Here is a 14,103-nt window from a genome sequence, read left to right on the forward strand (position 1 = left end):
AATAAAAAAATACCCCCCTCAAAAAAGAACAACCTCAAATCTAATCAGAATTTCCGACTTCTCAGTTTCCTCCACATACTTGCAAAAAGCAGCATGACCTTCCTTTAGCTGCTCTTCTAAGGTTGAAGAAATACAGTTTCTTCTCCTTAAGTGATGTGGTCTAGGCCCCTAATCATCCTTGGTCATCCGCACCTGCACTTGTGTCAGTATGTCATTTTTCTCATTTATTGGTGAACCCCAAACATAGTACTTCAGATGAGGCCTCAAAATTACTGAATAGAGCAGAACCACCACTATTTCTGGCTGCATTCTTGCTAACACTGCACAGTGTGTGGTTGGCTTTTGCCACCCACATTCAACTTGTCCTCCACCTGACACCAAGGTCCTTTCCTGGAAACCTGTCTTCTGGGCAGCCTGTACTGCTGCATGGGGCTACTCCATCCCTGGTGCAGGATTTCACACTTCACTGAACCCCACAAGGCTCCTCCTGTCAAACCATTCTCCAGGTCCCACTGAATGGTGACTGCCCGCTAGCATACCAAACAACTTAGTAACACACCTGCTGAAATCAAACTTCAGCCCATCATCCAGACTATTAAAGGACACCAAATAGTACTGTCCCAAAAATCAATCTTGAAGGGATACCACTTGCAATCTGTTACCAGTTGGACTTTGCTTCACTGGTCACCCTCTAGGCTTGGCAACCCAGGTGATGTCCCACCCACCCCACAGGTCACTTCTCTGGTCCATCTCTCACCAGCCTGGATAGATGGCTACCAGAGGAGATCATGGCAAATGTCTTGCAGTCCTACAGACTTCTATTTTGCAGAAAGTTATCTCCAGCATCATACCAGATTTTCAGTGTTTAGGCCAGGAAGAACCCACAGAAGACTCTATTGGTATCATAAGCATCTGTTTCTGTACCAGAAAGGCTTATGTACTTCTCCTGATAACAAATGTAACAAGAAAGGTCAAGCTAGAGGTAGCTATTAAAAATCAAGAAAAAGCATACACCCTCTGCCTTAACCATGGTAACAACACAACTTCAGGCTTGTCCTTTCACCAGTGGGTGAGACACGAAGCCTGCCTGCGTGCCCATGGGCACATCTACATGGATAAAAGGGAAATGGAATCCCAATAGCGTTTTGTTGCTTTTTCATAGGAGCATTACAGTTTCCCATAATCACCACAATCAAAACCACTGTCCTCAAAAGTCCTACTCGTCACAATGCTCATGCAAAACTCCAGCATCAGCCTACTGGTTTTTAAAACCCAATATATGTAATGCAGATCAATACTGTCTCTTCAGAAATATAAAATAACTGCCTCCTGCACTTTTCAGCAGTGACTGTACTTCTTGCTGTTACTCCTTCAGGAAAGGAAACTTATGCTATTGCCTCAGGAGTTTTCCTTCACACTCACCAATAAACTTTAGGCCTCTTGGCCATTATCAATCAAACCTGACGCAACCATCTCTAAGAAAATTACCACAGTACATGTTACTAAGTGAATTCTGAAAAGTTTCTGATGAAATATAAAAATTTACTATTGGTCTAGGGCACTTGTTTCAGAACATGTTTATATTGCCTACCTTTTGCACCTGAAACAATACTAATAACTAGCACTCTTGGCTTGATTCTGTCTAATGATTTTATTGCCATTCAAAGTTAGATGTCATGTTCTTTCTTATAGTTCTCTGTAGATTTGTTGCACATCTGTTTTAAAAAACATATTAACAAACACCTTTATTCACATGGGTATAATAGACAATAGTTACAAAAAATGAGTTATACTCATTAGGGTGAGAAAAATACTGGAAATTAAATCAACCAACCTAATTCTGTTCCGAATCACTCATCTGCAGTCTTTCAGTGATGCCATGCTGGATTACAAACACAGCTTTGTGGGTTGCTCCCCATCGCCTTTCTTTTCTCTTCAAACGACTTCTTCCGGTTTATCACTTTTTAGCTACAGAAGATATTTGCACAGGACTTCAATCTAAACACTAAAACCAACTTTAAGTCAAATCACTTGATATGTCTCTCTCTTCTCTATCAGGGCCTAAGCTCTCATGACCACACAGCAGACACTCTGTCAGGATTTATCCAAAGGGCGCACTGCGCAGAATGCACCACTGAGCACTTTCACAGCTTCCCGTCTGATGAGCAAACATGAAGAAGCCCAGCGGGCCTTCAAAACAAGAAGCAGGACTTCACTAAAACACATAGGAGCTACCAAAAAGCAATAAGTACTTTCAAAAATGTGCATAAACTGAATACAGATTCTCAAAAGGCAAAACTAAGTAATCTGCCACAACTGAAACTTTGAGCTACCAGTGAGTTTCTGTTTTGTTTTTCCTCACATCAGTCACATTTAGGTAAAAGGAGACTGCCTCCTTATTACAACCAAATGTTTCAGCTACTATCAAATGAAGGGTAAAACCGATTACACACTAAATGAACAAATACTCATGTAAATGTAAAAGCATCCTCAAGTGCATGCTACTGTAAATACAGGATATTGTTGTCAAGTCTCCATCACGTTTTCAATACAGTGATCAGGAGTCACACATGACCTGTTACTGTGGTGTCTGTGTTTTAGAACACTCATATACCTATTTATATATCTTTGGTGCAATTTGCCATTCAATGTAAAAACAGTAATAGTTATCCTGAGTTTTATTTACTAGACAAAGAAACTTTTCTTCTCTGGTTCTTTTGGAATGGTCTGCTACCACAAGCATATTTCTTCAAAAACTGAAGACTGTTTGTGGTCTGTTACATAAGAATCAGCTCCTGACTACAAAGCTCTCTGTGATGCAAGACTGTGATTGCCAAAAGTAACAGGTTACAAGGTTAAGAAAGGTTGGTTTTAAGTCTAGTGCTGCTGGAGCCTCCTGGATTCCCCCCAGAAAAATAAAAATCTATTTTAATGTAAAAAATAAAGAAGGATAAAGAATAGGATGTTATGATTTATCTGTTTTAATTATATAGAGGCGTTGCTTCAATGGAAATGAAGTGATAGAAACAACAGAAGGTATTTCTCTTCAGACACACACATAAAACAGATCTTACCAGTTTTCACAGTTCAGGGTAATGAACAAAGTCTGTGCACATTGCCAACTAAAACAAAAAGTTGATTTAGAACGGAAGTGCTCGTGTTTTCTTGCATGGTTTCACCTGTCTCCCTTGATAGAATACTTTGTCGCTGAGAAAGGATCTTGCAGTAGAACAGTGTATGAAATCACTGTAGATGAATGACTGTATAGCAGTTTCAGTGCTACACAAGTCTCTACAAAATCATAAGGAGGAAAAACCCTGTCCCCTTATCCTTGTTGCAAGAGTGCTTTCACCAGAAGAGCAAGAAAAAGTCACAAAAACTGGAGCATGAAGGGAAAGTTACATACAGGAAACTGCAAAATATTGCAGTTCAAATATTTTTTTTCTTTTTTTCTTAAAGGCAAAACAAAAAACCCCTATACTTTCCTCTCTCTAATCTTAGAGAAGTGTCCATGACATGATGAAGAACACTGAGAAATCTTTCGCCTTCAAGTTATGTAAGATTATACCAGACTTGCAGTGAGAACAAGTTGGTCTTTCACTGATCTGCTACTGGTCCAGTTGAGACCAACAAAGATCTAAGCTCTAGCACATCAGCACAATGAGAAACAAACTGAGCAACAGTCATTGTAAGAACGATGGTTTAGAGGTTTATTTTATTTATTTTTCAAAGCAAACCCCAAACATATCTGCAGCCACATTTCATCACACTCATCAGTTAAACTTCTATTAGAAAAGGATGCGTATGACAAGATCTAATTGTCAGAAAGCACATTTTGAGTTTTCAGCTTCTCACTGAAGAGCAAAAGAAAGAAATAACGTTAATCCTTGAAGATGCTCAAGTGTCACAAAAGTATAACAGTAAACCAGGCATCAGAAACAACTGCAGCTATTCTTTATTGTATCATCACCTTCTAACTGTCCCTTCTTATCTACCAGCCAGCCTAAAGGGAATTTAAACATTTAATCTTAACCTCTGTATCTCAAGACAACCCTGCAAAACATCTGCTGCTTTAGGACTCAGAACTGCCTGGTCATGATAACCGAGTTATCCCCTGGGTGCAAAGATGTCCTTTCAGCTGGAGCTGGGACACAGCGGAATGGTAATCCAGCCAGTCCTGAGAGGATCCCACATGTGCGCTACTTATTCTCAGAGCAGATGTCATCATTCCCTAAAAATTCCAACTAGCTCGCACAGTAATATCAACTCAATGATTACAATCAACTCTTCAAAATCTGTTTGAGAAACACAAATCGTGGAGCTACTGTGGATATAAAAGCACAACTGGCAAGAACAAAGCAGAAGGCATCTTTTAAGACATTGTATAGTAATCTGTCTATACTATGTTAGGATTTCAACTTTAAGTCATTAACCATCCATCTACTATGCAATAATCCATCCCTCATATGAACATAATAAAAAAAAACTTCTCCCAGTTTCACACAGAAATATGAAGTAAAAAATGTCTTATTTGCATGAATGTAACATTTTGCTGAAGAAATCAACACAGAAAGGAGTACAGACTGAAAATTCTCATAAACTAGACCTAGATTGCACTATAATGGTTTTGTTCCCTCACCTCAGAGCTAGGAAAAAAACAAAAAACAACTTTAGCAGTAGAATTAATGTTAAAATTTGTGTTTACTGAAGGCCACTAGGTAACATTCATGATTTTTAAAAAAATTATCATTAAAAAAACTCTTGCAGTTCTTTGGCACCTACTGTATAAGATGCCTAAGCCTGGCTACAAAGACAACAGCAACTTTCTTTTTTTCTGATGTGACTGGATGACAAAAAAACCCACAAGTTTTGCCTTTTAAGAGGAAAAAAAAAGCTCGTAAATTTTCCAAAGTTTCAGTAGTTTAAACAACGTAGCATGAAACCTTTCCAATCTAACTCCTACATAGCAGCATGCAATAACTATTTTCTCCTTCAGTAATACTACAACAGATTTAATTAAACTTTAGGGCTTTTTTGAGGGTGCGGGGGCTTGGTTTTATTTTTTTTTTAATAAGTTACCCACAAAACTAGGAATCTTTCCTAGGGTTCTGATTTTTTGAGGTAAGCCCTTGGATTTTGTTGGGCTTTCCACTAAAAACTTGCCAAATGCAAAGTCACCAGAATCAGTAAAAATGCCTGCTCTGATTTTCCATCTGAAACTTGTACCAAAACCGCATCTAACTGGATCCAAAGTCTCCTCTGAAAAGAATTTTAGTTATAATAGGAAAAGAGTCATAATTAGGAGATAATACAGATCAATCCACCCAGCTGAACTAACAGCATTTCTACTGGAGGCAACCAGCTGAAAAAAAAAACAAACCGGTAACTGTGTCTATTTTATTATTTCAGAAAACTTCCTAGCTGTGATTAAGGAACAGTAAATTTGGAATTCTATAATGCCTTTCTAGAACCAGACAGAGACACAGATCCCCTCCCCAAAACAGTCTCTCTTTTTATGTCACATTCTTTATGAAAAGGTAGTTCTGGGCCAACCACTGATCTGAGCTATGGTAGGAAATAACACCCAACTAAGAGGCTATGAAACACATCTAACTTTTGTTAAATCTGTTTAATTTCCCCACAATTCCTGTTCAGAAAACAGATCTGGTTCATTCTTGTCTAAAATAAAGACAATGATTAGTTTATCCACAAACCAACTGATAGTCACTGGGGTAGGTGCAAGCTGTGTTGTCTTAAATTAGCTTTAAAACAATTACTTAAGACACTTCAAGCTGCAGCGCCACACCAGCACAGAGCTTGACACTGCCTGCAAAACCCCAGTGAGGGCTCCAACCCACACTCAAGTCAAAAATCAAACAGCTGCGAGGATGGGCTCATTCCCTTTGTCTTAATAGAGCAGGCTCAAAATTGAAGTTCAGGAGCTGCTTGAGGAGCTCATCCGTTATCCATGATGCATAGACAATATCAGTGGCAATAAAAGCTACACAACAGCCACTTCAACCACTTAGTTTCAATTCCCTGCTTCATGTGAATCACAGCCTTAGGTAAGCAGAAGTACAGAAACCAACCCAGATTCAAAGCAGCAGCAGCACTGCGTATGGAAGCTACAAGTCAAACAACGACACACACTCTAAGACTCTAATGGAGCACTTCACCTGCCACATTCTGACCATCTGCATTTCTTCATGCAAATTAATTAAAATAAATTTGGGAGAGTTGCAGATTCTTGGAGTATGTAACAGTAGAGCATATTTATAGCTTGTTTCCCATCAAATAAAGCGCTTTTTTTATTCACATATAATAAAACAATAATACAAAACGAGTCCAGAATCAATTTGAACTGCAAACAGTTTAAACAGGGCACATAAAATAGTGATACAAACAAAAGAAATTCAAGAAATAGCAACACAAACACTAGAAGTGCTTACTATTCTCTGTTTCTCTGATTTATTGCTGTCAAATAAGACATGAAAGCTCTGAAAATATGCACAGTCCACACAAATGGTGCAGAACACTGTGTATTTATCTTCTATACTTTGGTTTTCTTTGGATGGGCATTACCATACTCAGACTGTACTGATGAATCTTCCAAATCATGGAATCATTATACTGTATTCTTACCCTAGAAGTCACCAGTTACGGCAGAATCTGTATTTTTACTTAATTCTATGGAGATTGTCAACTGTACTAATAAGTATACCAATAGCTGTACCTATTCCACACAATTAAGACCAGGGGGCAGCAATACTGTCAAACACAAACCAAAACAGGTTGATTTCTTACAAATCTATGAGCAACCATGGCTTAGTTACATGGAAAAAAAAAAAGGCAATTACAGTTATGGAAAAGTTATGAAGTTAAACTAGGTTACATAAAAAAATCTGTAATTTTAAATGCACTCTGACAATCACTGTTACCTAGTCAGTTATTGTAAACAATAGCACTGCTATAATTTTGAATATAGACAGTTCAAGAGGCAACATAATTATTTTTAATCCTCTGGAATTATAATTTCCATATCCAAGAATATCAGGAGAACGTCATGATTAACACTCCTTGCATACCAAATACTTAGCTCATGCCAACACATTCAACAAAACTAAAAAGAATCTATTAAATCCATCTCCCGGATACGTGCTGACTCCTGAAGAATTGACAAATGCTTCATGAACTAAGTGTATAATCCAAAACAACTAACTGCAATCTATGAAACAATAGCAAAAAATAAGACTGCTTTCAGTATCATTAAGTTAGTACTTTCAACCAAGCACAGGGCAAGAGAAGAGATACACACTGTCTTGTTTTAAAGTTATTTGGAAGACATTTCCTCATAACTGCTGACCCAGTCCATAAGAAATCACACTGAAACCTCAAATAGGAAGCAGTGGGCTGATACGCCATAGAAACCAGCTCTAGAAGTTTACCTGTTTTCACACCCCTATTTCTTCACAGAGAAGCAGGATGAACATTTAAATGACCCTCACAATAAGCATTAAAAACAAAAAACAAACTTCAACACTGAGGCTTCAAGATTGAGATGCTGAAACTGTATAATCACTTCTGCTGCATTATTTTGCTCTCCTTCCACCACCTATTTTGCTTTCATATTATTTTCCTCACTCCACATTCATCCTTACCTCATTTCTTAAAGTCTCCCCTTGGCAGGTTTCTGCAGTCAAGAGTTCTGTGCTGACTTGATCTAACGAGTGGCGGGGGAAAACCTTTCCTAACGCTCCCAAACAAAACTCAGCCTTCCTCTTCCCTCTAAAAATCCCAACATTCACACTATTTCTAGCGCAGCAACCGCCAACATCAAAAACACCAAGAAGTACAAGGGTAATATTTAAGTTCAGGCATCTGCTTTACGCGCTAATCTTTAAGACGCCAGGGCAGGGAAGCTTTCTGTAACTAGCTCAGCACAAGAGCAAAGTCCCACAATTAAAAGACCAGATTACATGCATACCAGTGCCTCTAGCTCCCGTGGATTTGGGCGGGTGGTACTGCCCCGTCCCTGATGCTCTTTCTCAAAGACAACACACACACAAAAAAAAAGGGGGGGAAAAAAAAAAAGGCGGGGAGGGGGGAATGATTTACCTCTTCCAGCAGCGTGACCGTATTTCTGCAGTTCTGCAAGCGGGTGGTGAAGCTGGAGGTGGTCGGGGAATTGTAATCCTCTGTGGTCTCGGCGATGAACTCCGACACGGTGATCTGGTCCGGCATGATCCTGCCGCACCGGGAGAGCCCAGAAGGAGCCGAGCACAGCGATCCCGGGGAGAGGAAGCCCAAGTTTTGGGGAGGGGATAAAAAAAAAAAAGACAAGGGGGAAAGAAAAAAAAAAAAAACACCACAAGAGAGGGAAGATGTTAACAGCCAGCAGAGACGCGCAGCATCAAAGCAGCGGAGCTCCAGAGCCAGGCTGAGGCTTCGCCCCCTCCAGTCAGCCTCTCCGGCCGCCCCCTCCTCCTCCCGGGCAGGGCTGAGGGGGGAGAGGCGCCCACACGGCCGCGGCCGCTCGGCCCCGCCGGTGGGGAGCGCTCCCTCGGCTGAGTGCGGCCGCGGCGGCTGCAGGGACGAGGCCGCCTCTGAGGAGACCCGGCCCCGCCGCTGAGGGGAGGGCGGCGGGAGCGAGGGGAGCGGCGCCGCCAGCCCCCACCCCGCCGGGCTCAGCCCCTTTCCCCACCCGCCGCCGACCCCCCTCACGCTGTTCACCGCCGCCAAGTTGAGCACTAACTTGTGCGGGCTCCGGCTGCGCCCCCCGGCCGGGGGAAGGAGGGGACGGGCCGGGGCCGGGGGCGGCGGCGGCGGCTGGGCCGGGGCTGGCGGGGGTCCCGCCGCCGCTGACAGTCACCCGGTGACTGACACGCGCTGCCCAGCGCCCGCCCGCAGCCGTTACGTGGGGCCAACGAGGAAGTGCTCTGCGCACGCGCCAGCGCCCGCCTCCCCTCCCCCTCCCGCGGTAGAGCCGCCCCCTCCCCCGGCCTCGCGCACCGCCCCCCTCCCCCGTTCCGGATCGGCGGGGGGCTGCGGACCCTGCGCCGCTTTCCCCTTTTGTCTCTTACATTACAAACGAGGGGGTTCGGTGGGCGCACACGGGCGGGCGGGAGGGTGCTGGGCTCCCGCTGTTGACCGCGCTGTTCGTGCCGTCCCGGGGTGCAGCCCCCGGCTTCAGCCGCGGGTGAACCCCAAAGGAAAGTCAGCGGTTGTTTTTTTCCTCCTCTAAGCCCATCACAGCCCGTTAAAGCCCTTTTGCTTCAAGCCCTTGTGCTTCAAGCTTCCCGTGATGTAAAGCGTGAAATAACCATTGCTGATAATGTCATCGCTTTAAGCAATCTGGCTATATAGATTTTCACCCTCCATATGCTCAGATAATTTTTAAGAAGTCCTGCTATGTCTCAGCGACGCCTTTGAAGCTGCTGTTCCTGATATTTATTACTAGTTCTGTTCCTGAGCCTTTTCAAGGGGAATGGGAGAGTGGTGTATCCCCATCACAAGGGCTGTATTGCTCAGCGCACCACGGAGCCCTCGCACAGCACAGCAGCACCGGCCTGAATCCTTAATCACATCCCTGGTATTCATCCTTTGTGTTGTTTACCAGTCCTGCATCCTTCCAAAAGCAGCCTTCCCGAATAAGCTAAAATATCCTTTTATCTGTTGTTGCATCATGTAACTCTTGGAATTGATAGGAAGCACTAATGATGTTTTTTCTCTCCTTTTTTTTTCTTTTTAAGCTTAGATTTCGGGGCCCATATGTGGCTTTCTAAAGAAGGTTACGTCTCAGGAGGCTCAAGTAATTATGGTCATCTGCCGCTTCAGTCTGATTTACTTAATCATACCATGTGTTTTCCTTCTCTTTGGGATTCTCTCCACAGAAGCTGGGAAACTCAGGAATGGTAAATATTTTCAAATCTGAACGATGAAATATGAACAGCATTATATGGATATATCCATTTCAAAGGTTTTAATATTCTGTGGATAAAGACCTACGCCTGTATTGCAATGTGCTAAGGCTTTACATGGTTTTATATGTAATTCTAAATAAATGCTTGTACAACTCAAAAAGAGTTGAAAACATCAACAAAAGGCTGTGATGCCTGAGTAAGCATAAAAAGGAGATACCTCATTTGTGCATACCCATAAAAAATGATTTGCATGCAGTTCTGCCAGCAAAAATATGGCCAATACTCCTGAGAAATGGTCCTGCCTGAACATGTTTCTTTGATTTCATTGCCTTAGCAGAAGCCCTCTGTATGGCCATGTGATTGCTGCTGCTGCTGCTGCTGCTGCTTCACGTGATCCGGCTTTCCGGCACAAAGCTGCGGGCTCGTACAGATGATTGTTAAACGTCATGAGACTCTGAAAGGTAGAGTAGGCAAGAGGAGGAGGAGGAGGGAGCCAAGAAAAGCACTGCGTGGGAGTTGCACTGAAAAATGGATTTGGGCGAAAAAAAATAAAAAAATTGAAGCACTGAAGAAGTGATTTGAAGGGTAGGAAGAAAATCAATTGAGGATCGTGTTTGTAAGAGCAGTGGAGGAGGATGAGAGAGCAAGACGATAAAAATGGCTGGTGGCATCAAAAGTAGTATGGGGAGCGAACTGCCTGGGGGTTTGGGCCAGGAAGAGCTATTAGGAGTTCCAAAAAGAGCAGTTTCGGTGTGCCATGCCCACATGGAAACAGGATGTGTCACGGGCTGGGATATGGCCTGAGGGGCAAACACGACCTGTGGTCATCCCCTGTCATGTCCTGCAGAACATCCATCATGGGCTGTCACACATCTGCTCCTGAGCCAGACCTGAGCTCCGCGGGTTGGCTACGGTGCTCACGTTACAAGGAGACCTCACCCCTCTATAGCAGATCCCGAGTGAGGATAAATCCATTGCACTGATGGGTAAACTGGTTTAATGAATTGAGTACTCTCGCTGTTAAAGTTGACTTGCTCCTCTTCAGGCTGGAGTTATTGAACTTAAGGACTAGGCTTGGATTGTAAAATAACCTCATCTACTAACTGAATAACTAAACAAATCCTGCCCCAAAGAGTGTGGAAAAAAACTGGACACATTGCTACAAACATATTTTCTTTAATACCGTTTAGAGAAAGTTTTAAACTGCAGAATTGAAGAGCCTGTTCAAGAAAGAAAGGGAGGAGGCAGGCCAGGGAAATTGGAGCAGTGAAGAGTGACAGAATTGAAGGCACAGCAGCGAGTAACAATAGCTGAGCTTCTATGTTTCCCCATCAGGAAAAAATGATATTTTGAAATAAAATACTAAATATATATAACATAGATTAATACAGAAGACTACTGGGAAATAGAGCAGCAGACAAGTCCTAAAGACAAAAAAAAAAGGAAGATCAATAGCTACTGATCGTAATTGCCTACTAGTCTGGGGTTTTGACGATTTTGAAATTGCTAACTCTGTTAGAGAGAATATGGTGCTCACTTTTGCTGCTTTGAAGCAGCATTTCCTCTTTCCCCATACAAATACTAGTGCAGAAAATAACCCAATGGGCATGACCTCTTTAGGCCTGGATTATCTTCACTTAAACTCACTGTAAGTAAGATTTGTTAATTAATATGATGCTAAGAAAAAATAAATTATACAACTTACCTATAAAAATGTACTTACATTTAAACTAGTCAAATTATGTAACTGTTTCAGATAGCTTTTAGTGGATTTCAGATTTAACCATGTTTCCTGTTTTGAATTGCGATCAGTATCTGAGATTCACTTCTAAATTTGCAAGATGCACCTCTCTATAAATTGTCACTAACTGAAATCACTGTTTCACTTCACAAGTGTCAAAGAATAATCAGCAGAGTGTGAAAGTTATATTTCACAGCGTCTGCTCTAACGCTATCTTAGCCTGTGCGAGATCCTGGGGGAGGCTGTGCCGCAGCCTTTTTCTCATGTAAGACTTGCCAGTAGAAGTTATGCTTATCTCCTCTCACTCCTTTTGGTGTTCTGGTGCAAAATGCATCTCCCTGTCCATCCTGGGACAAGCTGAGGAGCATGCAAACAGCCCTGGAAACACACTCCGTACTGATGAGACACTGCAGTCAAGGAAGTTGTGCTGTCTTGCCATACTACCCAATGATTCAGTCTACAAATCCCTTTGATACCTTGCCCTTTTTAACCGTGATCTCCAATAGCATAATTAATTACAGCAAGTTGATAATATTGCTGCAATATTGGTGATACACATCACGCGTAGGGAGAGGCTAAGGAACATAGCAACGACAGCACAAACTACTAACACGGGTGTTTTGCAATAAGCTGAATATTGACTATAGTATTTTTCATTTTATTGTACTCTAGTCATCTTAGATTGAGATCATCAGTTCATTCACGAGAGCTGAGCTGTTGTCATCAGGTGATGATGAATATTGTCATCACAGCAAACTTTCAAACATTACAAATATGTGCCAGAGGTGAAGAGCCACTTTGCACTTGCATTGCTCTTCATGTCATCAATGCAATTAACTGTTTAAACCACGCAGCGGTGGGGTAGAGAACAGCAAGGTTATCTTTCCACTATAGATAAGGAAAGCGATGCAGTTGGTTGTGGCCCTGCTGAACTAAAGCAGGGCTGTATTTTTGGCTGTCTAGCTTTAGTCATGCAAAGTGAGCTCTTGGGGGTCTCAATGCCTCAGCTGTGCAGAAGCCCATGGTGGATGTCCCCTGGGATCCCATTACACTGCCCGCAGAGAGCAGCCCCGCAACCACCCCGAGTCCACCCTTGTCTGCCGCAGGGATAGGGAGCTCACAGACAAACTCAGGTGTGGTTGCCGCTTGGTTTTTGGAAACAAGCTTGACCCGAGTCCCTGGCTGTGCACCAGATATGCTGCCAGACAAGATGCCTCCAGGGCCACTTGCAGCCTGTCAGCGTGGCGGTGGAGCGAGGTGTTTGCTGGGGAGGGAAATCGCTGTGCACGTGGCTACTGTGCATGAGTCCTCTTGATTAGTACAGATGTGGTCATGCCAGGGTCTCACGTGTCAAATTTGTTCTGTGTTATTTTTTTCTTCCCAAGTATGAAAGAGATGATGCTGCTTTGCAGATGAGGGCTTACACCTACACTCGTCACTTTCAAAGCTCCCATCTTGGCTATTACTGCTCATAGAAGTAGTCTAGACCAGGCATTAGTGTTTGACTAAAACATCAAATCATTGAAATACGCAGGCTTTTGTAAGTAAACTATATAGTTGTTCTTTTTATGCTCCTTAGCATTTTCACAAACAGAGGGAGTATCACCAACTCGGCAGTGAATAGCAACAGAACTAGTGGCATGCTAAAACTCATCAGGAAAATATCCTTAGGCTATGCTGCTCTACTATACTGCTATTCTGAATAAATTTGTGGTTTGGTGTTATATTCATCCCTTTTCAGCTAAACACAGCAGTCAGCATTATTTCCCATCCTCCTTCTTCTCCTAACTCACTGTATGGCATAAGGCAGTCTGAAATTTCCTGAGAAAACATCTGTATGGTAAATTACTGTTGCTACATTTTTATATTTACATATCCAGATAACTGCTGACAAAATTAACAGGAAATGTTTGTTTAAATGTATGGCCATAAGTACTAGAATACCCACAAATATTTCTGAACATCAACTCTTCTCATTTGAGTTGAATGTTGGGCTTAGAGGATGAAAGGAGCTTCAAATCAACAAGAATCTCAGCAGGATGGGTTTGACTTTTGGTTTTGGAGTATCTCATGTGCTGAAACTCTGTAAACTTCTTTTTGTTGATGGAACTCCCATAGTTTTGTTTTGAAAAACATTTATGTAAGGATGCATAACATCATCACTTTGTACTTCAGCGGGAAATGTTTAGTCAGGAGGAAACGCACCTCCAGGAGCTGTGTCCTCTCAAAGGACAGTCCCATGGGCTGACTGAGCCTTGTTCAAAATGTAACAACTACGTTATTTTAACCTGCAGCATGTTTACACTTTTAATATCACGTAAGTGCGTGGTGTACTCACAGGAAAAGGCACAGTCTATTTTAAATATCGAAGCCTACATCACACATTGTGACTGGTGCTAATTTGCTCGAGGGGAACTTATACAGTAAACTGCAAAGTGGTTT

At 42.3% G+C, this 14,103-nt stretch overlaps 1 protein-coding gene and 1 long non-coding RNA gene across 7 annotated transcripts in view; one reads left to right on the forward strand and one right to left on the reverse strand.

Annotated features, from left to right (window-relative positions):
• Window positions 1-14,103, reverse strand: part of ASAP1 (ArfGAP with SH3 domain, ankyrin repeat and PH domain 1) — a 156,765-nt gene that overhangs the window by 116,925 nt on the left and 25,737 nt on the right. For 3 of the 5 annotated variants that reach the window (XM_065054401.1, XM_065054398.1, XM_065054402.1), the window contains exon 3: window positions 8,116-8,245. The exons of 1 other annotated variant lie outside the window; for it this stretch is intronic. In XM_065054401.1, coding sequence (XP_064910473.1) covers window positions 8,116-8,245 — 130 coding nt within the window. Of the gene's footprint in view, window positions 1-8,115; window positions 8,246-8,752; window positions 8,892-14,103 lie in introns of those variants that run through there. One more of the 5 variants, XM_065054399.1, reaches the window with a different exon arrangement.
• LOC110364977 (uncharacterized) overlaps window positions 9,042-14,103 on the forward strand; it is a 43,140-nt gene continuing 38,078 nt past the window's right edge. Inside the window, exons 1-3 of one of the 2 annotated variants that reach the window (XR_002424114.2) lie at window positions 9,042-9,589; window positions 9,750-9,911; window positions 10,255-10,381. This is a non-coding gene — a long non-coding RNA (uncharacterized LOC110364977). The remainder of the gene's footprint in view (window positions 9,590-9,749; window positions 9,912-10,254; window positions 10,382-14,103) is intronic. The other variant, XR_002424115.2, reaches the window with a different exon arrangement.

The sequence above is a fragment of the Columba livia genome, chromosome 2, assembly GCF_036013475.1.
Source record: "Columba livia isolate bColLiv1 breed racing homer chromosome 2, bColLiv1.pat.W.v2, whole genome shotgun sequence".
NCBI classification, from domain to species: Eukaryota; Metazoa; Chordata; class Aves; order Columbiformes; family Columbidae; genus Columba; species Columba livia.